The 25,745-nt window shown below is 32.4% G+C and overlaps 3 protein-coding genes across 4 annotated transcripts; 2 read left to right on the plus strand and 1 right to left on the minus strand.

Moving 5' to 3' along the window:
* Window positions 1–1,102: 1,102 nt before the first annotated feature.
* Window positions 1,103–5,042, plus strand: LOC134704903 (uncharacterized). Its single transcript, XM_063563688.1, has 4 exons — window positions 1,103–1,183; window positions 2,549–2,701; window positions 3,573–3,740; window positions 4,809–5,042. Exons 1-4 carry the CDS (start codon window positions 1,135–1,137, stop codon window positions 4,994–4,996), a joined length of 558 nt encoding a protein of 185 aa, XP_063419758.1. The 5' UTR covers window positions 1,103–1,134; the 3' UTR covers window positions 4,997–5,042.
* A 1,248-nt stretch (window positions 5,043–6,290) lies between these two features.
* LOC134704841 (uncharacterized) lies at window positions 6,291–9,276 on the plus strand. The gene is made up of 2 exons (XM_063563623.1): window positions 6,291–6,479; window positions 7,971–9,276. The coding sequence occupies exon 2, from the start codon at window positions 7,975–7,977 to the stop codon at window positions 9,274–9,276; it is 1,302 nt and encodes a 433-aa protein (XP_063419693.1). The 5' UTR covers window positions 6,291–6,479; window positions 7,971–7,974.
* A 7,415-nt stretch (window positions 9,277–16,691) lies between these two features.
* LOC134706504 (E3 ubiquitin-protein ligase TRIM45-like) lies at window positions 16,692–24,172 on the minus strand. 2 transcript variants are annotated; one of them, XM_063565510.1, is made up of 6 exons: window positions 24,043–24,172; window positions 22,033–23,311; window positions 21,545–21,703; window positions 21,317–21,355; window positions 20,904–21,018; window positions 16,692–17,332 (listed from the first exon to the last, which is right to left on the minus strand). In XM_063565510.1, exons 2-6 carry the CDS (start codon window positions 23,300–23,302, stop codon window positions 16,840–16,842), a joined length of 2,076 nt encoding a protein of 691 aa, XP_063421580.1. In that variant the 5' UTR covers window positions 23,303–23,311; window positions 24,043–24,172; the 3' UTR covers window positions 16,692–16,839. The 2 variants fall into 2 exon arrangements, with proteins under 2 accessions (XP_063421580.1, XP_063421581.1); XM_063565511.1 differs by lacking the exon at window positions 24,043–24,172 and adding an exon at window positions 23,440–23,463.
* Window positions 24,173–25,745: the final 1,573 nt, after the last annotated feature.

The raw sequence follows: 25,745 nt of genomic DNA on the forward strand, positions 1-25,745 counted from the left end.
CTCATGTTAATGCCCTCATGGACACTGGTAATTTCTTATCCGCAACCTCACAACCTGCAAACTGCAACCCACAACCTTCAACCGACAACCAGCTAGTCCTATAACATAATATGTGTATTTTGACTTCGTACACATTGTAATTTGCCTCTACAAATTACAATTTGTACATATTTCGACTGAAACTAACTTATAATAACTTTTACAATAATTTCTGTATAGTATGGACTTTATGATAAAACTGACTACATACTATAGAATTTTTATTCAATGACCGCATTATAAACCTTATTAAAAAAAATACAAAAATACCTAGATGAAGACAGGAAAAGTAATTGATACATGCAGGCCAGTTAATCCCGATAGTGATAGTACAACAGAAATTGGTCTCAGTGATAATTCTGATGTATAATAAAAAAATGACTCCACTGACAATTCTAATAGTATAATAGAAATTGGCCCAAGTGACAATTAGGATTACACTGACTTTGAAACGCCAATCATACGTGCACTGTTTTAACAACTGAAACAGAAACGAAAAAACGAAACAGAACTTATCAGAATTTGCTGTGGGGAGAATGTCATTATACCAATTTCTAAGTATGATTAGGCCAAAACTGATCCTCGAAATACTTTATGTGTAATTATTTATTTTTTGGAATTTGGGTACCGCATTGGAATTGCTGTATGAATTTTAACAGGATAATTGTCGAGGATTCAAATTGTATACTTGTTAAAGACACATCTGTATTCGCAGCAACGGTTTCTGAGCTTGAAATTTCGCTACGTGAAGCAGTAAAAAAGCCGGGTTTTAAACACTGGTGGTCAAATATTTATTTCATGTAAATGCCAAAGGGGGAGGGGAGATGTTTTAGAATTCCCGATGCCATAATTAATTTAACAACATGCTCAAACAAATGATACAGAACTATTCTTGTATTTTGTAATTAAGTATTATAATTTGTACAAAATGATAACGTGTATACAACATATACATTAAAAGACATCATACATTTCATTACTCATTTGTAAATTTGAAAATAAAATGAAATTTAGAATGAACAACCATGAACTTCAATCCAGTCAACAGAAACACATTAGATAAGGGATCGTGTGTGAACAGACCTGACATAAACAATGGATTTTACAATGGCGCCTTCGCAGTCATGTTTCCATATTTTAATAGGTAAGACAAATAGTATTAATACTTTTTCTTTTTCTTATCAGCTGATTGGTATTTACAATATCGACAGATGTGCGTTTGTTTTTGATAGCATTATTTAGGAACGGAGGTATATTGTGCGAGAGTAAAACTTATGCTGCATAACCGATCATGACGAAAATTGCACACTTTATATAGTTATTGTAAGGTACTTAATTTGTAAAACTGAGTTTGCAAAGCTTCGTGCAAAATAAGGTACATATTAAAATATTGTAAACTATGATAGCAAATGAGACAACTTTCCAACAGAGAACAATGAGTAGAAGTTATCAATTATAGGTCACCGTACAACCTTCATCAATGGACAAAACCAATACCGCATAGCTAACTACAAAAGAAACGTGCAGAGAATTGAATATCAACCTAAAAAGAATGAGTACAGACGTCAGGGTAGTATTTAAAACAACCCTCATTCATATACTGAATTATTTGATAATCCAAACGCATTCATATATTTCATGAAAAAAATCAAAACCCATTTATATTGATTTCTCAGCTATTATGACACCTTATTTCAATGAGATGTTAACCACATGGGATCCGTGATTTATATTATGAGATAAAAAGATCTAAACAGATGATCATGTATGAACCATTGACATGTCATTTTCTACCAATTGATATATTATTTACGGAAATTTGCACCCATCGGCTTATCTGACATTCCAAATTTAAGTGAACAATATCTGCAGCACGTCCGTGAATACCTTAAATGTAAAATAATTCAAACGGTTAAACCAATTTCAATAGGGAGTGACTGTCCCCCATGTAAGGAACCCGGATTTATTTTCTCTTAACCGATTTATGACTTTTGAACAGCGGTATACTACTATTGCTGACATAAAGCTGACAAGGAGAGTCGACGTTTAAAAAGTTACGAAACTGGTACCTATGTTTTTTGGATTACTTTATCACTAATATACTTAAATCAGTTGATACTGTTTTCAAGAGATTGTGCTTCACATCCTTAATAGATGATTGCTGCTCACAAGGAAGCTTTTGATCTATGGATTTTGAAGGTAAAGTTGATGTCATCTCCTCGAACTCTTTAGAAACGCCACCAAAGACTTACAGTTGACTGTTACAGAATATTTGTATTGGATATAATGCATGTTTTGTAACCATACAAGATGACGTTATCCTCCTCGTTGTTTATGGCTTTTCACTATAAACATTTTTCTGTGTTCCATTGGAATTTATGCTCTAGTTTTTTTTCTTTTCTTTCGGCGATTCTGTTGTTTGTCATATCTAATAGATATAACTTCTGACATCCGTCCCCAACCTTCTTTTGGTTTGTTCTTATTTTGTTTTATCACTTACTGCTTCTAGTTTTGGTACTTACGTATAATGGAAATGCCTATACTCAGTCAGCACCAAGCGTAGGAAAAGTGTGTAACGATGGCTGTCATGTCTGCTTTATGAATGAATACCACGAAATTATTAAGTTACCCATTCAAAAGACCGGAATATGCGACACCACAGGTAAATATTTCGCAGTTGTAATACAGATGTAATTCAGACAATTTTTTATTATTCATATCTAGTACTGTTCAGTCCCCCCCCCCAAACACTAGATACAAAGAAAAAAACAAAAACAAAGCATCAAATGTTCATGCTGTATGCACTCTACATAGAGATGGTATGCTAAATTTCTGTGTTCAGTATTGACCACTTCGGTTTCTTATACAATAAAATTTCAAGTTTTTTTTTAAAAAGAAACAAATAAGCTTTATTCACATGCTTTTTTTAATGAAAACGTTTTGCTCCTGCTATACATGCTACTATGTATCGTTTATCGTTATTTTTTTCAAATAAAACATACGAAAACAGTTCAATTAACCATTTTGGAGTGTAGAAATGTCTTTGGATGTTTTAGATGAATAACGTGCATTTGATGGTCCTTTTAATTCGGTTGGCACTTTGACTTTTTCCCTCTTTATACAACACTTCGACACAATCTTATCAAACAAAAGTTTCCTATCTAATTTAATGACCGCTTGATAAATCTGGTAGCAATTTCGTTTGCTGCAACGCATAAGCATCGTTTTCCAAAGACAAACATGTTTATATGCTATATATACTAACTGGAGGTGTGATGAGAAACTTGTTTTTCTCCTTTACAACATTTATGTTCATTTCGTCAATTAGGTTTATCGTTAGATTGCAAGTATTCTTATGGGCACCATTTGTACCCCTTTAGAAGCAGACTCGTTCCTTTACTGTTAAGAACCGTCTAATGGATAGTTGTCACATTGGCACTCATACTACACATCTTAAATTCTATATCAACATACCATATCAAACTATTTTCCATGTCATTAATAGCTGTGTACAAAATTTCATCTTTTTAAAGGAAAAAAACTCCTCAACGGCGACTTTGTTTGTATGTATGGTTACAATTTCAGACCCAAGACCTATTTGGTAAACGAAAACATAACAACAACAGATGGATGTAACTCTTGTCTTTGCACACCACGTGGTGCTCTTTGTACAAAGGTTGCATGCAATAATGCTGGTTTTGGTAAGTATATGGAAACTTATACACTTATGGTATAGTAATTCTTATATCAGGATAATTAAAGGTAGCATTTAATTTTAAATCTATATTTGGTTGTGCAAATTGTTTTCTTTTACTAAATTGAAGGCAATAGTAGTACACCGCTGTTCTAAATTCATAAATCGATTGAGAAAAAAAACATATCCCGGTTACAATCTAAAACTGAGGGAACCACATCAAATTTAAGAGAACTACGACACAACAGAAACACAACAAGAAAATGAACTATAATATAACAATGGCCATTTTTCTGTCTTGGTACAGGACATTTTAAGAAAAAAATGATGGGTTGAACTTGGTTTTGTGGCTAGGCAAACCTACCGCTTAAATGGCAATGTTTAATGCAACACACTAAAACGACACCATTACACGACAGGCATACAATAAAATTATCGTCGTGTAATTTGTTTTCTTACTTATAATTATAACAATTTTCACTGCTTACTGTTGAGTTTTTATTTAGGTGTTTACTCAAATTTAAAAAGCATAGATTAATTTTAGGTATCTATTTTTTTTTTGTCAATGCTTACTACGATTTTTTGCTGTTTCCGATTGCTTTGCGATTTTTGTATGTAAAAAAAACGGCGTCATATGTTTTCGTATGAAATAAAAATTGGATCAGAACACGGATAGGAAAAGACTACAAAATCCGAAAATTAATATTTTTTAAAGTAGTGGTTCTGGTGATCGCTTGAATCTTAAAAAAGTTATTAAATACTTTTCAGTACTAAAAATTACAAACTTAACGATAACAATTGCCACTTCCCTGACCTTGTATAGGACATGTTTTAGAAAAAACCTGGTTTTGTGGCATGCCAAACCCATGCAATGAAGATTTTCCGTGCAGAGGTATACTATTGACTAACTTTGTTGGTCTCGTTGTTGCATCTTTGAATCGACATATAAAACTAAATGCTTACAATTTCGCATTGATTAATCTAACATCTGAAATAATATATTTTGACAACTGAATAACGATAAAATGTAATCTATTTACAAGTGAATATTTCAATACCGTTTTATCTTCCCCAGCTAAACCAAGTGATGTCCCACTCTACGGAGACTGTAATGACAATGGAAGATGGTACAAGTTTAAAGCATTGTGGGAGGCTGATGACGGATGTAACACTTGCACATGTGTTGGTATAGGCAATTACCAAGGGCCTTTTATTTGTACACAAGGACTGTGTACCAACAAAGAATCTGCAGTTGTTGGTTAAAAATTGAATTATAAAAAAAAAATCCAAAAAACCAACCGAAAACGTAAGCAGAAATAAAACCCTGGAAAAATGGTGTATTATTTCGAGAAAGTTCTTAATCTTCCAAAATTTTTTATTTATTTATGAACTGTTTCAGTTAAATTGATTATTTTCCGATGGTTTGACGATTTTAAATACTTACTTGTCTCTAAAAATAGTCTACCGTTTTCATTTTTTTTTATGATACTTCATTGAACCTGTTGTCTGTTTATATTTTCTTGAGTTGTCGTATTCAACCAACAGCTATGTCTACCTATCTTAGCTGATTTCGTTAGTAGTGAACACTTTTGACTTTTATTTTCTTCTACAAGCTTATAGTGGACGTTCTGTCGATATATGATCATATATGATGTACCAAGTTCGGCTAACTGTACCATGTGCATGGTGTTTGGTGTCTGTTTTTGTACGCCATTTTGTCGGATGAGTTTGTAGTATTTTGGTTTGGTAGTACGTATTGTTATACTGTTCAATATTTGTGGTTATCCGGATGTTCGTTTCATGTCATTATAAATCATATGTATATATACAAATACTTGAGAGGCAGCAAAACATAATTTTAATGATTATTACCAAAAATTCAAGATAGCAAAAATATTACAAATATTATTTTCTCTCTCTCAGTTCATCTTTGTTCAGTTTTCCAAATAAAATCAAAAAAGGGTGGAGCTTCAGTCATGGAAAAAAATCAAAACAAACATGGTGTCCCATAGCTGATCTCGCCCTACTTTCCTTTTGAATTTTAGTTGGCTATCAAAATAGGATACACCACCAAATTGCAGAAAAAAGACCATGTTTTTCCCTCAACACAGTTTTAATCAACTTGTGTGTATTTTGGTTATACTTTATGAGCGTACAAAATAATGAGTTTGACTCTTTACTAAACATTAATATTTTAACAACAAACATAAGTGTGCTCCCATTTATTGGAAGATAAAACAGACAAGATTATAGCATGATTTTTCGGGTTATCTAAATATTGTTCGGTAGCTATCTACTTTCCGAAGCCCATGTTTAACTTTTGAAGAAGTGGCCTTATATAGACGGAATACGATATTGAACGCGCCATGTGATCTGGAATAAATCCACACGATCTGTTCATACAACAAGTAAGGTAAGAACATAAGATTTAGATATTTACTCCTATACCTTTTAATTTCAATTGTAGCATATTTTTTATTTGGTCTTTTAAATTATTAATACAGAATGAGTTAAAAGATCTTTCGGACACATTCAATTTTGTAATGCACACCATATACTCATAATACAATAATCAATATTAAATTCTTTTTATTCTATGTATAATACACACACCATATTATATAACTTCCGCGCACATGACAGCATTCTAAGAAGTAGTGACATAAACGTAAACAGGAGATACACATGTATAAGTAGTGCATCGATCCGGGGACATTTAAATTAGGTTTTTTTTGGAATTTGAGCGGTAAGTATTATTTCACTTTTTGTGCTGACATGAATTATCATTGATATTGTTATATTTAATAATTAACTGTTTACAAAATTTAGAATTTTTTTAAAATACTAAGGCTTTTCTACCTCAGGCATAGATTACCTTAGCTGTATTTGGCAACATTTTTAGGAATTTTGGATATCAATGCTCTTCAACTTCATACTTTATTTGGATTTTCTCAACCTTTTTTGGATTCGAGTGTCACTGATGAGCCTTTTATAGACGAAACGCGCGTCTGGCGTATGTATAATATAATTGTTTTGTCGTCGTCTTTTTGTTATGTCTGTGAAAGTCTCATTGAGCTTTAAATGTCACTAACAAATTGCGTTAGTTGATGCACATAGGCTGTTCTCTACCAACTCGTTTTTCATGGTTCATTACATTCACAATAGCTGAATAGGATAAAATGGTAAATAATTGCTACAAAAAATCTTTTCCGTACTGGAAAACTGCTTGGTTAGCGAATAATCAAGATGAAAAAGTGTAATCAGAATTATGCATATTCATTATGAAATATGAAAAGTTGTGATAGGATTTATCTCCCTATGACAATTTTCTCTTGGTGAGTTCTAGATCACCGCCCATCGGTTAATCTTGCATGGTAGCATTAACTACCACATTGGGGATGCTCTCGTTATACTATCTGTTCTGAGTGACCGCCCTTGATGACCTCTGCATTGTGGTGATGCAGAGTTCATCACTGATGTGTATTGGTCATGAAGAGAACTACTAGTACAACAAAATAATAAGAAACTATATTTTTGTTCAATATTTTCCGGTTAATCCATTTTATATCTATTTATACTTTAATCGATCTCATTACACTACATACACTTTATACTGTAATAATATCCTATTTCGCTAACATTTAAGTTATTTTTTTGTGTATTGTTAATTTTCACTAAAAACTTTTATAATAACAGGACAGTCTTTGTCCCTTTTAGTACAAAACTAAATTATAATGTACCATTTTATTACCAATGAATGAGACAATCATCCACAGAAAAATAACTGACAAGGATGTAAAATGCTACAGTTTTAAACAACTACGACTTTAGTTTCGTTCATTCATTTTACTCTCAATGTATCTTTTGTTGAATACCATTAACCTTATTAAGGATATATTTAACCCATTTATTGTCTGTTCGGTTGTAACGAATTAAAGCTCAAATTGATGCAGGTATATCAAGAAAATATCTGAATATGTTAAGAACAAGTTACCATTTGCTTCGATCCGATTAAAAACTTATGTATGTTATGTACTTACCATGTTTACAATATACCTTCTTATTTTCTGTTCTATCATTTATTTTAAACTTTTTGCCCCGGGTGTAACTTACAGCTTTTTTCCCTCATGCTCAGCCCTTTTTTGGTGTTGCTCAGATATAAGATCTTTTCATTTTAAAACTGCAATACTTAATTCTCAAGTAATATTTTAATGGTTATAATGTTTTTTTTCTTCAGGTGTATGTTACGATCCATAACCACACACAACTTCATACACTTTATTAGGCCACAAAGATTAGAGTTCAAAGATGGCACCAATTACATAGTTGGTGGAAACTCGACTGGTAAATCGGCAATTTTGGAACTGATACGTAGAAGTTTGTCAAATGATATCAATACAACTTCATCCTCGTTCAATATTGATTCTAGCATTGCATATTCAATCTGTCATTTCAAAATCCCAGATGAGATCAAGCAACAGTTTCCTTGCAATTCAACCGATATCCTCTCTGGTCTCTTTGTGGAGAAAGCAAATAAAAGCGACAAAGGCCAACTTTCTTATTACTATTTCAAAGTTTTAGTAATGGCGAAGGAGTTAAATAGCTTAGAAATATTAATAACTAGATTTGAAGGGTTGAGTTCATGTAATGCAGACCAACTTCATTCCCCATTATATTTGTATTATTTTAACAATGATAAAATATTAGAGTCTATAAAAGATGTAATGAGAGAAGACAACCATGCTACCTACTATGAAAGTATCCAGTCTCTTTTTGATGAGATAAAGCAAAATGCTATCTCTGATGAAAACATTTGCAACCAAGATAAAGTTGGCAATTTATTCAAGAGCCTGGAAGATGGTTATGTGAGCGTCCTACCAATGCGTTCAATTGGGCCTTTACAGTGGACTAGAAGTGAAAAGAATTGTCACAGCGAGAGAGAGAATAACTATACAATTGCATGTCAAAGAGCAGAGATTATAAATAATCTCATAGACAGCGATAAAACTGACCCACATCTTCTCAATGAATATCACGAATTGCTAGTTGCTCCATATAGCTTTCAAAAAGAGGGAAGCGACGTTTTTATGCATAACAACGACGGAGCAACCACAATTAAAAAGCCCCTCTTAAAAACTCCCGAGGGCATAATAGAGGCTGAACAGCTTATACTGCTGTTATCTCAAAGCAACCTGTTCACAATTACATTAGAAGAGCCAGACAGAGGAATGCACCCACAAATGATAACAAAAATGCGAGACTGGGTTTTAAAGAAAGTGAAGAATAAGACCATTCTTGTTATATCCCACAATCCGTCCATTTTGGATCATGCAGTTCTTGACAGAACATATATATTCTCAAAAAGTATCCAAAGAGGATGCATATCTCACTCTGTCCTGAAATTCCCTGATAGATATAGAAAATACGGACGAATCGAAGAAATGAAGAATCTTTTATTTTGTGAACGCGTTTTATTTGTAGAAGGATTTACCGATAAGAGTTTAGAAAATACATATCAACTATTCATGTCGCAGATTTGGTAGAGGGAAGCGGAAGTGGACCAAAAAAGATGGAATTTTGTGATAAATTACAACGGGAATGTTGCATTGTCTATGATGCTGACGTGTCAAAAACATCACCGAAGAAAGAGACACTATCCGAGCCTAGAACGTTTATGTGGGAGGTAGGGGCATTGGAAAATGTAATCAATAAAGCTGCTATTCATATGCCCCAAGAAATCAAGAAAATTCTAGATATACCTATTTCGAGAAGAAATTGTAAGAGCTGGAAACAACATTTAGTTGATAAGAGTGACAAGGACATTGCTTTATTAGCCAATGCCCTTCTTGATTCATCTGACGAGATCGGAAGGTTTTTTTAAATTTTCTACATGAGATGATGGAAAATCAGGACTTTGCTCTTAATAGAACTAGATCGGAAAAAAGAAAACTATCATTTCCTGACTGTAGTTCTAAAAGAATGACTGGAGAACAACATCTAGTAGAGAATCTAGAAACAATTGACGATACGGAAATGGAACAAAGAACCGGAATTTCTCAAGATTTCGATGATGTTGTTTTAGATGATGTCGATAATGATTGAAAATTAAACTGTTGGAAGTATTGTCTAATACATGTGAAGTGAGAAAAAAAATTAGAGAAATTTTTAATAATTAATTCGGATTTAGGATTTAGGACCTTACTTTATAGGCCAATAAACACTTGTTTAAGGTAGATCATCAGTATATATTTCCACAGATAGAATGTTAATATACGCTGCAAAAATGAAGATTTTACTATGCTTTTTACTAAAATATGATGAAAAGTTTGGGTCACGTGTTATTTTCAAGCTACGAGTCGTTTAAAGTTGCCAAAAATTGCAGATATTGTTCATAAATCAATTTTATGTGCATAAATAGTAATCTATGAGATAGAAATTTTAAATTAAATAAAAGATTGTTTTTTTAATTTGTTTTCAGAAAATGAAAATAAAAAAAAAATGGTGTAACTGAACTGGCAGGGAAATCAAGGCTAACTTGCAAAAATGATTAAAAAAACACAAATATTTTGTTTTTGTTTAAACATTTTGGATAATACAATAAAATTCTTAGTTTTCTTAATACAAATAAACAGTTAAATCAATAGGTTGCAAATCGGTCTCCAAAACTAGGCCGCTTTAGTACTGCGATTGTACATTCCAAGCCGGCAGTATACCATGAATCTACATTAACAAACAATTTATTTGAAGTTAAGTTAACGAATGTAAAGAAATATTCTATAAATGATTTTTGCAATCAATGATTTGTGTGGCAAATCATCTTGAAATAGTAAAACGATGTGAAGAATATTGAGTTCGTGCACATAACAAAGAAGCCCCAAAAGAAAAAAAATATTGATTCGATAATTGTATCTATCAATTTATTAATATGATTTTTATCAAACTTCGAATGTATTTTAATCCATATGAATAATTTAGTACACCAGAAGCGCGTTTCGTCTTCGTAAGACTCATCAGTGACGCTCATATCAAACAAATTATAAAGCCAAACAAGTACAAAAAGTAAAATCACAAAAATACTGAGCTAAGAGGAAAATCGATTCGGAAAGTTCATAATCACATGGCAAAATCAAATAAAAAAACGCATAAAAACGAATGGACATGTCATATTCCTGACTTGGTACACAGTTAAAGAACATTAGGATAAAAAATTCCAAAAAGTTGTGTTAAAAAATGATAAGGTAAGCTATGCCTGAGATAAATTCAAAGTTTTGTAAACAGGAAAATAAAAATGTCCACATTTTTTATATTTATGTCAACACCAAAGTATTGACTACCTTGCTGGTGATACCCTCGGGGACGAAACGTCCACCAGCAATGGAATCTATTCCTTTACTAAAAAGCATTGGTCCTTAACAGTTAATAGTAAAAAGATTCAGGAATCAAATTTTCGATGTCAATTATAGAATTATTATAACATATTATTACTGATATCTAAAATCAGTAACAGTATAATTATAAATTGAAAAGATATGTTTGGGAACGCTTAACCTGTGACAGCGGAACAAACTAGAAAAACAACAAAAAACACCTATTTTATTTAAGATAGAAACTTCATCTTTTCTTTTCAAATTGGGGTTAAAAGTCTACTTCTAGTCGCGGAAATGTTTAATAATATACAAATTATCGAGAAACTTTGTCATCCATTCATACTTTTACAGCAGCAACACACTATAATTGGTTCTTCTTGTTCATTTATGGAGATATTAGGTCTCAATATCGCATATAGAATCAAATTTGAAATTTCAAGAACGAACAACAAATGTACGTATTTATTAATTTAAAGACAGGAAACTGTACGGCCTTCGAAAACGAGAAAATCTCAACCCATATAGTCGGGAATGTATGGAACCGACATGAAAAATATGAAACAATTCAGGCGAAAAAACAAACAGCATAACTAAATAATAAAAACATAATTGCGAAAAAACAAACATGACAGACTCCTTGCTTGGGTCAGGTACATATTGCAAGTAACGGTGTCAAACATGTTTGGGAACGCTCAACATAGGACAGTGGAACAAAGCAGGAAAAAAAAGACGCTAAGTACCAATCTGATAATACACGTAGTTACTGACAGCTACATCAAAGCCAAAACCAGCAAACAAGAAAAACTAGATATTCAAGACACAAATATCAAGGATGATGCTAGCCACAAAACCAGGTACAACCCTTATTTTTATTTTCTCATAACATCTTTTCAAAGTCAGGACTATGACAGTTGTTATCTAATATATCGTTTCTATTTATGTTGCATAAATGCATTGGCGTTTGTTTTTATTGTTCTTCACTGTTTCTATAATTCCGTTGTTTTCCCCTTATAGTTGTAGCGTTTCCCTTAGTTTTAGTTTGTTACCCAGATTTTTTTCTCTCTCAATCGATTGATGACTTTTGAACAGCAGCATACTACTGACCATTGTCCTTATTGAATTGGTAACCTTTTAAAATAATGTTTAAAAAATCGATAAGTTTTGGTCTGTTGTAATTTTTATTCTTCAATTTGCACTTTAGAATGATAAGTGTTGTTACTGTATTATCCATTATAAGAAAAGAAGCTTATAATACTTAAAGATAGTTAACTTATTTTAAACAGGAAGTATTTCCATCTACTTATGAATTATCATATAATCAATTCCCAACTTTGATAAAAAGATAATTATGTGAAGCGTATACCATATGATGTGTGAACTCTTTGTTTTATCAGATGGATTATATCGGTTTTTCGGTACTAAGTTGGATAGTTAAACAATAAGTACAAATATTCTAAGAATTTGAAACTTTACTCAAATCATGACATGACTAACGATATCAACGAAAAGAATCAAGAATTTTCTAAAATAAATCTTTAATTTTAGTTCTTATTACAAATAAAATCATTTCACGTGATGTATTCAAACTGTGAGCTTTTTCTTTGAAAATAAAGTGCTGGAAAACGTCATGGTTGGCATAGGTATTTTAGCTTCCTTTAAAATCAATATTATTCATCTTATATGTACATTTTTATTGTAAAGATATATTTCATTAGTTAAATTTTGGCTATATCTAGGAATTTTCAGCTTTAACCTTTGACCAATGATTAAAAGGAAATTGTATAGTTCGAATTTTTGGACGACGGAAAAGCCTAGAAAATATTGATAATAAGCTTTTTAATCACGTACTAGTATTATATACAACAGCAACAAGTTAAAGTTAAAATGTATATGTTACTGATTATCAGATATATGTTAAAGTACTTGAGGTTGTACAGCAAATGGGATATTTTTGTAAAATTTTACATACAACTTTTAATAATATATTTCTGCACCAAACTTAATTTTTTGGTTGGAGCGTCACTGTTGAGTCTTTCATGGACGGAACGCGCGTTTACAAAATGTCAATCCTTATATATATGATGATATAAAAAAGAAGATGTGGTATGATTGCCAATGAGACAAATGTCCACAAGAGACCAACATGACACAGAAATTAACAGCTGAGTTCATTTACTGATTTTTTTCATTCAGAATAGATACACATTTGTGAAGATAGCACATAACATAGGCAATAACGTTATTGAATTTGACTTTAACTCATTTTTCATTAAGATCTATATACTGTTTTCCAATTTAGTAAGGTATATTTCGTTCATATAGGGACACGCATTATATTACCGCCAAATCATTTCTCAGTGAGGTAAATGTCTCTGTTAGTGAGTACATGTTTTACTTCTTCCTGTGTGATCTGTCTTTTAATTTGCACTGCTTTCGTGTTATTTGTTTTGAACTGTTGTCGTCATTTCGGTCTCGATATCTGTTATATTATCATTGTTCATATAAAATTGTATTTTGTAGTTGAAAAATTATGGTAATGTCGTTCCAACCTCCCTCTAATCTATATCTTATCATTTCGTCGTAATTTTGTTCGCAGGTAATCTATTATCTTATCGTTTTCGAACAGATTGTCTCATTTTGTGGGTTTGATTTTCCAGAACCGGTGGTTAATATGTCGGTATTATTGCCGGAGATATTTTATCATGAAAATCAACTACTGACTAAGAGTACCAATTAAAAATCTTGCCAATGATACTTCATATGACATGATCAAATCGAAATATTATTGAAAAGGTTAAACAAAAGTACCTAACTCCAACGTAAATTCAAAAAGGGGTATATATATATAAGTCTATAAATCTGTTAAAATCAAACGTTAGACTTATCAATGGCATGACACAAATAAATAAATGATTGCGATTCAATAAAATACATTTGCATATTTTTTAACAAATTAATCCATGATACAACCAATTAAATCCATTCAAATGAAAACGTCATCAGTAAAAGAGGGACGAAAGATACCAAAGGGACAGTCAAACTCACAAATCTAAAACAAACTGACAACGCCATGGCTAAAATTAGAAAGTTTAATAATGTCTTGCAGCGGTAGAAATTTGATTAAGGTAATTGGTAGTTACCGATAAAGTGGCATCGTACTTTACACAGTTGACAAATATTTTCGTATATAATTTAAGACAGATTACATTGAACATGTCGATGGACTTTGCATTATATATTCTCTTGTCGATAGTATTATATTGAATAGAATTGGTAACAAAGAGTAACATATATATTACATATATTTGACAAACTCAAAACGTCCAAAGTTTACGGAATCGGTGGTGCGTATATATAACTACTAAGTAAAATCGACATTACTGTGACTGATAAATTTTAAGTTTTTATAATTAATGGGTTGCCTCACAAACAATAAATCTAGATCATTTATGAACAAGCTTATATCACAGAAAAGTACCGTATGGGCCTACTTGATACATATGTATGTACCGGCAGTAGTCATAATCATCATTCGATTTCATATTTTCTTTATTTGCTTAACACAAGTTCTCATCATTTAGATTAAAGATGGATGAATTATTAACCAGAATACAGAATATAAAATCATCATGGTGTTACCCAAGGTACAGATGATCCCTCTTTGTATTTGGCACAACCTTTCTGAATTTCGGTACAAAAAGATCATCAACTTCGTTCCTACTTTGATGATGAGTCTTTTGTGAACGAACCGCGTGTTTGGTGTACACAATTATAAACCTGCTATCCGTGATGTGTTTTCCATCACAATCATATCCATAAGTCAATTAAAATCTCTTTTTAGGACACTGATCCTAAATAGGATCAAATGTAATGATTAACCAACAGTTTACATTAATATTTAATGAGTATATTCTATACATCGATAGGAAAGAAAAAAAGTTCCAACGACATATATACATATATTAAAAATTATGATACATTTATAACTTTTTCAATATTTATCAAAGGTACCAGGATAATAATTTATTACGCCAGACGCTCGTTTCGTCTACATCAGACTCATTTAGTGACGCTCAGATAAAAAAAGTTATAAAGTCAAACCAGTTCAAAGTTGAAGAGCCAACAATTCCAAAAAGGTGAGATAAAAACGACACATTGATATCAATTTAAAAAATTAACACAGTGTACTAACTGCACAATAACAGCAACATAATGTTCATGTTTTTATCTATGGGACTTTTACATATACTATTGTAAATAATAATATAAGAATTCAGCTATAAGTTTATTGAACTGATGATGCTACATTTATTTCAAATACAACCAATATTTTAACATATTAAAAAACAAAAAGAAAAAGCAATGATTCAAACTAAAAAATAAACTAAAGCTAAAGCATTCTGCATTAAATATTTGTTTTTACAAGTTTTTGGCTATAAGTTCATATTGACCTATGTAATTTCATAGTGACCTATAAATCTTTCCATAAAAGAAATGTTGAAGAGTGGTTTTGGTTTGCAATCTACATTTTCTGATCACATTGAATAATTTTTACATCTGCAGCACGAAAAAAAAACTGAAATTATTCTTGTTGATTTTCTTGTGCGGTATATCAAACCGTTAATTATGTATGATGATAACACAAAAACACTATCGAGTCTTTAATCACATGTTTATTATTTTTTTTCGAACCTTAATTGCCTCCAAATTATTTAAAAAAAAGGATGTGTTGCTATATATGAGATATTAAGCATTGTAGATCACGAATAACTATGACACAACCATGTATATTGAATATAACAAGATATCTACACTTATAAGCAACATGTTAAATAATAAAATTGTTTTCCTTTTTCACATAAGGAGTTACAAAGAATAAGTGACAACCAAACAATAGTTTTTATTGTTTTATAAGCCAATAGGGGTATGAGTTTAAGTCAAATTGATGACGTTAATGACACTCCATATAAAACCCTGTCATATTACACTATGCTATAATTGGTACACTATCTACAATTGGCTATTTTACATTAATCGGTGAAACAAATAAACTTCTTTTGAACCAATATATTTATTTTATGGTGTCTGTTGTGATTTGTATCTACATATTAACTGTGTCTTTGAGATGTAGCAATGTTTTATTCACTAAAAGAACCTTCATTTATATCAATAACTGAAAATTGTTGAGTTAGCGAAAATATATATATCTGAAATATTGTTTATCCATTTTCATATGAATTTCACCATTTCAATGGTGTATGCAAATAATGTGAAAAATGTTACTTCATCTATTTCAATTTTTTAACTTCATTTGGTGCATTTCATTTTGTTGTTGATTTTAGGCTGACCGTGTTGAGAAAACTAATTAGAGTGACAAATGCAATTTCAAACTCTTTTTTTTTATAATTTATGTAGTCATTAGAAATAATGCTTTTTTGTTTTATTTTCTACCTAATTTATAAAATTTGGCCACAATTATCAATATTTCGTACGTCTCTTTTCTGTGAAACACAGCCTTCCAACAAAAAACTAATACACAACATAAACATTGAAATTTAGTAATTAGAATCACAAATAAACCTATGAATTTATGAAGGTATAAATTATATATGTTAAGTTTACGATCTCTAAAAATAGATAAAAAATCAATTCCTTGAATATTATTGCAAATATTTAAAAAAAAAAGAACCTTCACATCTACAGAATGTGCGGAATAGTTTTAGTACAACCATGCACTATTTATTCCTCGTCTTCTGTGCACAATGTCATGGTGACCTCGACTTGGTTTGGGTTATATCCGGATACAACAGGAACCAGAGGTTCGGAACAATCTACATCGTCCATCTGACAAATCGGTTTATTTTTGCTTGCGTCAAAGATCCTCCAGACACCACTGGTAGCATCAAGGAGGAATCCAAAGGTTTTATCCATGGTACAACCAATAGCATTTTTCGATAATGTCTCGTGATATAGACACTTTCCGCCACGTGCAATGTGTAGGCATATGGCATCACAATCAACATGTTGGGAACAAATCATCGACCAGGCATGGGGTTGTCCATCCACAACATGCTTTTTATCCATTTCATTTCTTCGGGCCAATCCCAGTTCGAAAACGAGGTTGCTTTTCTCCAGTTGACTTCGTACTTTATATCTTATGTTGACTTCGTAGTAGAATTTACCAGGACTGGTAAATACTGTATTTCCGTAAGTACCCTTAAACTTGTGGAGTCTAAAATAAAGGAGATATTGCATATTTACTTATGATACTATGTGATTCAAATATATTCACTGTTATTTTATTGTCATTGAGAAACAAAAATGGTAATGATTTGAAATTTCAACGACTTTGTCTTTATAAATGTTGATTTCTCAATGTTGAAGGAAGAGGTCAAAGATGTCATTATTTGCAAACCGAAAGGTCGACGTGTTGTGTATAATAGTCTAAATATTAAAAATTATTATAAATAAAGGAATGTATCTCCCTCATGCAAAGCTCTGATTCTTTTCACGAATTTGGCTATACTTTTTGGACCTTTTGGATTATAGCTCTTCATCTTTTATATAAGCGTTGGATTTCAAATATTTTGGCCACGAGCATCACTGAAGAGACATGTATTGTCGAAATGCGCATCTGGTGCAACAAAATTGGTACCGTTGATTTTATTACTACCACTGGGTCGATGCCTCTGCTGGTGGACTATTAGTCCCCGAGGGTATCACCAGCCCAGTAGCCAGTACTTCGGTACTGGCATGAAAATACGGATTTTTTTGTGTTATTAAAATTTGCTGTTACAAAATATTAACCAGATGCTCCGCAGGGCGTAGCTTTATACGACCGCAGAGGTTGAACCCTGAACGGTTGGGGCAAGTATGGACACAACATTCAAGCTGGATTCCACTCTAAATTTGGATTGTGATTAAATAGTTGACACAGCATAGGTTTCTGACTCAGAATGAATATATTCAAATGAACTTAAAATTTTTGTTTTCTCTTAGAGCAATTCACTATGCTGTTGAATATTGATCCTCTCAAAAAAATGTTTGAAGAAATTTTCTTTTTATTTATGAAATTTCAAATGAGAAAAATTTAACCCAATTTTTTAATCACATCCCCCTTTCCCTTATTCCAAAACTAATTTCAATTAAAATATTCTAATGGAGTTTGCAACAATTACTACTCATTTAAATACATCATAAAATATTAAGATGTAAAAAAACTGCTTGTAATCACTGAATGGTAAAGATTATTTAAATTTATCAGTTGGTAGTAAAAAGTGAATATACATTGTATATTGTATATAACAAAGATTTAAGTTGATTCTGGACAAAGAAAGATAACTCCAATTAAAAAAAATTCTTGCAGATATTTCTTGCTTACTATACTGGACAAAGAAAGATAACTCTTAATTAAAAAAAAATTTGCTATTTCACAATATTGTGAAATTAGATATTTCTTGCCATTGCACAATACTGTGCAATTGAAAAGACTTGCTATTGCACAAAACTTAATATAATAATTTTAGATCCTGATTTGGACCAACTTGAAAACTGGGCCCATAATCAAAAATCTAAGTACATGTTTATATTCAGCATATCAAAGAGGCCCAAGAATTCAATTTTTGTTAAAATCAAACTTAGTTTAATTTTGGACCCTTTGCACTTTAACTTAGACCAATTTTAAAACTGGACCAAAAATTAAGAATCTACATACACAGTTAGATTTGGCATATCAAAGAACCCCAATTATTCAATTTTTGATGAAATCAAACAGTGTTTAATTTTGGACCTCGATTTGGGCCAACTTGAAAACTGGGCCAATAATCAAAAATCTAAGTACATTTTTTGGTTCAGCATTTCAAAGAACCCCAAGGTTTCAATTTTTGTTAAAATCAAACTAAGTTTAATTTTGGACCCTTTGGACCTTAATGTAGACCAATTTGAAAACGGGACCAAAAATTAAGAATCTACATACACAGTTAGATTCGGCATATTAAAGAACCCCAATTATTCAATTTTGATGAAATCAAACAAAGTTTAATTTTGGACCCTTTGGGCCCCTTTTTCCTTAACTTTTGGGACCAAAACTTCCAAAATCAATACCAACCTTCCTTTTATAGTCATAAACCTTGTGTTTAAATTTCATAGATTTCTATTTACTTATACTAAAGCTATGGTGCGAAAACCAAGAAAAATGCTTATTTGGGTCCCTTTTTGGCCCCTAATCCCTAAACTGTTGGGATCGAAACTCCCAAAATCAAGACCAACCTTCCTTTTGTGGTCATAAACATTGTGTTTAAATTTCATTGATTTCTATTTACTTTAACTAAAGTTATTGTGCGAAAACCAAGAATAATGCTTATTTGGGCCCTTTTTTGGCCCCTAATTCCTAAACTGTTGAAACCAAAACTCCCAAAATCAATCCCAACCTTTCTTTTGTGGTCATAAACCTTGTGTCAAAATTTCATAGATTTCTATTCACTTTTACTAAAGTTATAGTGCGAAAACCAAGAAAATGCTTATTTGGGCCCTTTTTGGCCCCTAATTCCTAAAATGTTGGGACCAAAACTACCAAAATCAATACCAGCCTTCCTTTTATGGTCATAAACCTTGTGTTAAAATTTCATAGATTTCTATTCACTTTTACTAAAGTTAGAGTGCGAAAACTAAAAGTATTCGGACGACGACGACGACGACGACGACGACGACGACGACGACGACGCCAACGTGATAGCAATATACGACGAAAATTTTTTCAAAATTTGCGGTCGTATAAAAATTATTATAATGTATCTCCCTCATGCAAAGCTCTGATTCGTTTCACGAATTTGGCTATACTTTTTGGACCTTTTGGTTTATAGCTCTTCATCTTTTATATAAGCGTTGGATATCAAATATTTTGGCCACGAGCATCACTGAAGAGACATGTATTGTCGAAATGCGCATCTGGTGCAACAAAATTGGTACCGTTGATTTTATTACTACCACTGGGTCGATGCCTCTGCTGGTGGACTATTAGTCCCCGAGGGTATCACCAGCCCAGTAGCCAGTACTTCGGTACTGGCATGAAAATACGGATTTTTTTGTGTTATTAAAATTTGCTGTTACAAAATATTAAAAATTATTATAATGTATCTCCCTCATGCAAAGCTCTGATTCGTTTCACGAATTTGGCTATACTTTTTGGACCTTTTGGTGTATAGCTCTTCATCTTTTATATAAGCGTTGGATTTCAAATATTTTGGCCACGAGCATCACTGAAGAGACATGTGTTGTCGAAATGCGCATCTGGTGCAACAAAATTGGTACCGTTGATTTTATTACTACCACTGGGTCGATGCCTCTGCTGGTGGACTATTAGTCCCCGAGGGTATCACCAGCCCAGTAGCCAGTACTTCGGTACTGGCATGAAAATACGGATTTTTTGTGTTATTAAAATTTGCTGTTACAAAATATTAAAAATTATCATAAATTAAGGAATGTATCTCCCTCATGCAAAGCTCTGATTCCTTTCACGAATTTGGCTATACTTTTTGGACCTTTTGGATTATAGCTCTTCATCTTTTATATAAGCGTTGGATTTCAAATATTTTGGCCACGAGCATCACTGAAGAGACATGTATTGTCGAAATGCGCATCTGGTGCAACAAAATTGGTACCGTTGATTTTATTACTACACAAGCAATCCCTTTCTAAATCATTGAACAAGTCGGGATATGGATAACGAATACGTGAAAAAAATGTTTACTTCAATTAAGAAGTGTTTCTAGTTAAACATGTATTTCTTGAAATCTATATGTTACCTGTCTTTTGTTGACTCCATCAAAGTTCCAGAGGGGCTGTTGACAAACGTTTTACCATCTGGGGTAACTGTTACATCTCTATGGGCTTTCTTACGTTCCAGTGTAAAGTCTGGTCCTTGAAAAAAGATAATCATACAAATAACAATTGCAATCTTAGACCAATATGTAGAATTAAAAAAAATGAAAGTTTTAAAGGGAGAAGATGAGATAAAAAAACAATTCATTCAAAGACCAATTAAAACAAGACAAATTACACTACGCAAACCTTAAGATTGAGCAACAGTTACAAACACTCACGTAAACCGGGAGTGTCCAGGCAAATCGTATTATTTACACTGTACTTTCTGTATCATCTTAAAAATCAATTTGACTTATGTTTATTTACATTCATTATGCATATTAAATATACGTACTTGTCGCTCCGTCTAACTGACTTTCATCTATGTTGGACCCTAAAATAAAAATTAAATCTGTATAGTAATTCTAGCATTGGTAAAAGTTATTCCTGAATGCAGTTTATTAATTGTGAAGTCTTGCGCAAAGCAAGGTACATAACATATATCCCACATGATCTATACTCTTAACCGGATGAATAAGTTTTCAGTCATTAGCAAAATTAAGTACATTGATTGTAAGTATACCTTGTGGTTTGTCACGTGGTTGTACTTGGAACTCATGCTCTCCCAGTGGCTTATCCAGGATTGACACATCTAGCTTGTAAGAACCGGCGTAGAATGGTACAAATGTCACTCGGGATTCTTCAGAGCCATTCTGGATTACACGGACGTCAACTGTTGCACCTGTATATAAAATGTATTACCTTTAACAAGAGAAATGTTGCGTTCTTTTCAAAGAGAGACTTTATCACAAAATGTATCTTCCTGTGTATAAGGAGATGTTTAAATGCCTTGATAAATAAATGTAAAAGGGATATACACAACAAGCTTTAAATGAGCTAGATATTTTAGAGTTTAAACAAGAAAATACCTTTCTCAAAGAAATTCTCATTCATATCTGATTTGAATATGATGTTATGTCATTTCAAATGTTACACTTTAATTTCTATTGTATTTCAATGATAAAAAAAATAAGAAATATAAATGTTATCATACCAAGAATAGAATCTTACCATTTGGGTCTGTTAAGGTTGCCTTCAAATGTCCTATATCTTCTGTCAATGGTTTGCCAACATAATTACACAACACAACAAGGAACGTTACAGTCTCGTCTTGTACAGCATCATTCTGTTTTGGGGTGATTTTAGTGTTTGGTTGGTAGGCATTAGATGACCATACCTTGGCCATGGATGACACTTTGTTCTGAAATTCTTGTGAAAGTCCTTTACAGCTGAATCCGATCGTTGCTACCTCGTGGGGTTCCCTGTCAAACCACTCATTGTGAAGCTTGTCGAGTCGGTCAACAACTGTACCTTGAATTTGTAGGAATGCTGGAGGATTGTTATACAACAGTGTTTGATCTGCAAATTCAGCAGCCTCGTTGGTGCGCTTTTGTTGTTGTTTCAAATTTCGAAGTTGGTTCTCCAATGTTCCAGCTTTGATTTGTACATATTTGTCAACGTCTCTCTTCAACTCATCTCGACGTTTCTCCAGGGTTTGTATGTAATGATCGAAATTATTGTTGATTTCTGTCGCGACCTCTTTGCCAAGGGTTCTTACACTCTGAACTTCACGACCAATGTTTTCTATTATTTGCTTGATTTCTCTCCCCGTCATGTTAACATCACCAATTCGTTTCCGCATGGCTTCTGTTTTCTCTGTTGATACTTTTTTGATTTCTTGAATGTCGTGCCCAGCATCTGCTCTATGAGTTACCATGGCACACAGGAAACAAATTGGTTTCTGGCAATCATCTTTGTTGCAATAAAGCTCTAGCTCTCTGTTGTGATCTGGACACATTTGTTGGTGACAGAAAGCATCCAAATTCTCCTTTTTCTGCAAAGATTGAAGTTCCAAAATTTCATGGCCTCTTGTTAGATTGGTCCTTCTATGGGCAGTATGGCACTCTTCGCATAAGAACTCAGAACAATTCTTGCACCGGAAGGTTGCTTGTTTTGTGTCTCGGCATGATTGACAGATTATCGCTCCAGGTGCCAATTTGACCCTGACAAAATCCATAAGATCTTGTCTTGTATTATCCCGTGGGAAATCAGTAATGTCTCCTTTGAATTCGTGCTTCTGCTCGCAATCTGGGCATGGTAACCCTCCATCTTTTGCCAAATTCTGCACACATTGGTTACACAAAGAATGCAGACATGGTAATAACCGGGCAAAGTTCTCTATGTCATCATATTCATTGCTACATCCAGAACAACAAAGGAATTTCTGTTTCAGTTGTGATGTGGTCAATGTTAACGTGCCTTTGAATGCTGGTTCCGCCATAATGTGAATCTAAAATTAAACCAATTACAAGTAAATGGACTGAAACATATAATTTACTTAAATACACATATCAATGATCATACATTTGCTACGTTTTTTACACTATAAACTGATTAACTGTATACAGTTTGAATTACAGAGATAGACAATGTGTAACATTATGCGTATCAAAACTGTAAAACGAAAACTACTGGGTTTTCCACCTTTGTAATTTCTATAATTAACTTCCTATGTAAGTTGTCATATGACAAAACTAAAAATAGATTGAAAAAACTGATAAACAAAATTTTTGGAAAACGGGAAATTTTCTTACATGACGTATTGTTAAATTGAAAGTACAATTTGAATAATTGTATTTTGACTTCATCCATGACGAGAAAATTTTTATTTTATTATCGATTCCACAGTTTCACATTGTTAATGTGCTAACTAGGAGATTTATAACTGTATTCTTATTTTAAGCTTGGCCTTCATAAAACTTAGATTTTACTGTCGCACTATATATATTTTTCATGCTTTTCTTAAGCTTCTGAATTGTTCCAATCTTGACAATAACATTTCAAGGCACAAATGTGACTATGGGTTTATTTTTTTGAGAAATAAATTACAATAAATATATAGATATTTACGAAAAATGGCTGATCTGTATGAAACCGAAAGTAGAAATAAATAACTGAATAAACTAGTATTTATACATTATCAAAATCAGTCAAATCTAGTCGATTATCAAAAACTGTTACCTTATCTTTTACAAAACAACAGAACAAATTCTGATTCAATTATATACTCCAATAGTAGTCGTCTGAAAGTCAAGCAATCTATAACACAACTCGGCCTTTCAGTGTTTTTTTTCCTATACGTCAGTTTAGTATCGTGTGCAACCTGGTCGCGATATTAAAACGGCGCGAGGCTTGAAATAATGATATCTGGTAAAGTTTGATGACGATTTTAAAGCATAACTAAAATAATTTGCATACACAATTGACTTTTGTCGCCCAATTTTAAAATTAGGTAAAAAAAGTAAAGTATGTGATACAAAAGGGATTTTATCGTGACAAAAGTAACTTTTGTTCACAGAAAGATGATTTGGTATGACAAAATTACTCGATGTTCCAGATTTTATTATATTAACTTAAAATACCTCAATAAGCTTAATGTTGCTTGTTTTACCTTTAGAACGTTTAGATTTTGAATGAGGTTAGTATTGCGCAGTTCTGAGTTTTCTATGTTGTGTTTTGTGTACAGTTGTTTGTCCCTTAGTCGTTTTTTGTTTTTTGTCATGGCAGTGTTATTTTGTCATCCACTTTTGATATGCATTCCCTTAAGGTATCTTGCGGGTTTTTTTTCAGAAAAAATTGGTTTCTACATTTTTTCAAAATTTGATCATAATGAATATCAGTTATTGCATAATTAAGCCTTAGAAATAGATTACCTGAGCCGTATTTGGCACAACTTTTTAGAATTCTGGGTTCTCAATGCTCTTTAACTTTGTATTTGTTTGGCTTTAAAAACATTTTAATCTGAGCGTCAATGATGAGGCTTATGTAGACGAAACGCGCTTCTGGCGTATTAAATCATAATCCTGGTACCTTTGATAACTGTTTACACCAATGAGTCGATGCCACTGCTGGTGGGCGTTTCGTCCAAGGAGTATTAAATTATAAATCTGGTACCGTTGATCACTGTTAGCAGGTATACCATGTTTCAAATAAGTGCTCATAGAAAGACGTAAATATTACACCAGTCCTGTTGATTGTCATCACATGCTTGGCTATTAAAATATCACACATTAGAGTAACTAAACACTCGTTTTGTAAAGCATGAAATTGATCCATCCTTGTAGAGGTTGTTTAATTTACAAAGATTCGCAAGAAAAAAATACGCATTTCGCCATGTTACGCAATATTCAAACACCCATTGTGACGTCATGCAAATGACATTTAAAAAAAAAAAATTTTTTATAGGAAGAGGCAATGTTACATCGTATTTTGTTGAAAAATGCCACCCGTAAACATGTGTGTAAAAAAATCACCATTTAAGGGCTGAAATTGGTCCTTATTGTCCCTTGTCCTATCTAAACAAGGTTTTAGATTTTGTTAATCTAAATTTATCTTTATATTAAAGCCTTTGGTAAATCAGTGTTTAAACTGCTTTTAACTTCGTACTTTACTCGGTCTATAACTTGTTGATTCGAGAATAACGTATTACTTTTTGTAGATATACTTGCGTTTTTGTTATAAATATGAACCTATAAAAAGAATATGTGGTATGATTGCCAATGAGACAATTATCCACAAAAGACCAAAATGACACATATATTAACAATTATTGGTCACCGTACAGCCTTCAACAATGAGCAAAGCCCATACCGCATATAGTCAGCTATAAAAGGCCCCGATAAGACAATGTATATTTGATGAGTTTCCTTATCTGACAGTGAACT

Source organism: Mytilus trossulus, chromosome 2, assembly GCF_036588685.1.
Source record: "Mytilus trossulus isolate FHL-02 chromosome 2, PNRI_Mtr1.1.1.hap1, whole genome shotgun sequence".
In the NCBI taxonomy this organism is placed as follows: domain Eukaryota; kingdom Metazoa; phylum Mollusca; class Bivalvia; order Mytilida; family Mytilidae; genus Mytilus; species Mytilus trossulus.

Excerpts from the sequence above, each read along its gene's own strand:
- LOC134704903 (XM_063563688.1), top strand. The coding sequence starts at position 1,135 with ATGGATTTTACAATGGCGCCTTCGCAGTCATGTTTCCATATTTTAATA. Across the intron at positions 1,184-2,548 it reads ATGTTTCCATATTTTAATAG|TTTTGGTACTTACGTATAAT; the intron begins GTAAGACAAATA and ends TACTGCTTCTAG. Across the intron at positions 3,741-4,808 it reads ATGCAATAATGCTGGTTTTG|CTAAACCAAGTGATGTCCCA; the intron begins GTAAGTATATGG and ends TATCTTCCCCAG.
- LOC134704841 (XM_063563623.1), top strand. The coding sequence starts at position 7,975 with ATGTTACGATCCATAACCACACACAACTTCATACACTTTATTAGGCCA.
- LOC134706504 (XM_063565510.1), bottom strand. The coding sequence starts at position 23,302 with ATGGCGGAACCAGCATTCAAAGGCACGTTAACATTGACCACATCACAA. Across the intron at positions 21,356-21,544 it reads ACCACGTGACAAACCACAAG|GGTCCAACATAGATGAAAGT; the intron begins GTATACTTACAA and ends TTTTTATTTTAG. Across the intron at positions 21,019-21,316 it reads TCAGTTAGACGGAGCGACAA|GACCAGACTTTACACTGGAA; the intron begins GTACGTATATTT and ends TCTTTTTTCAAG.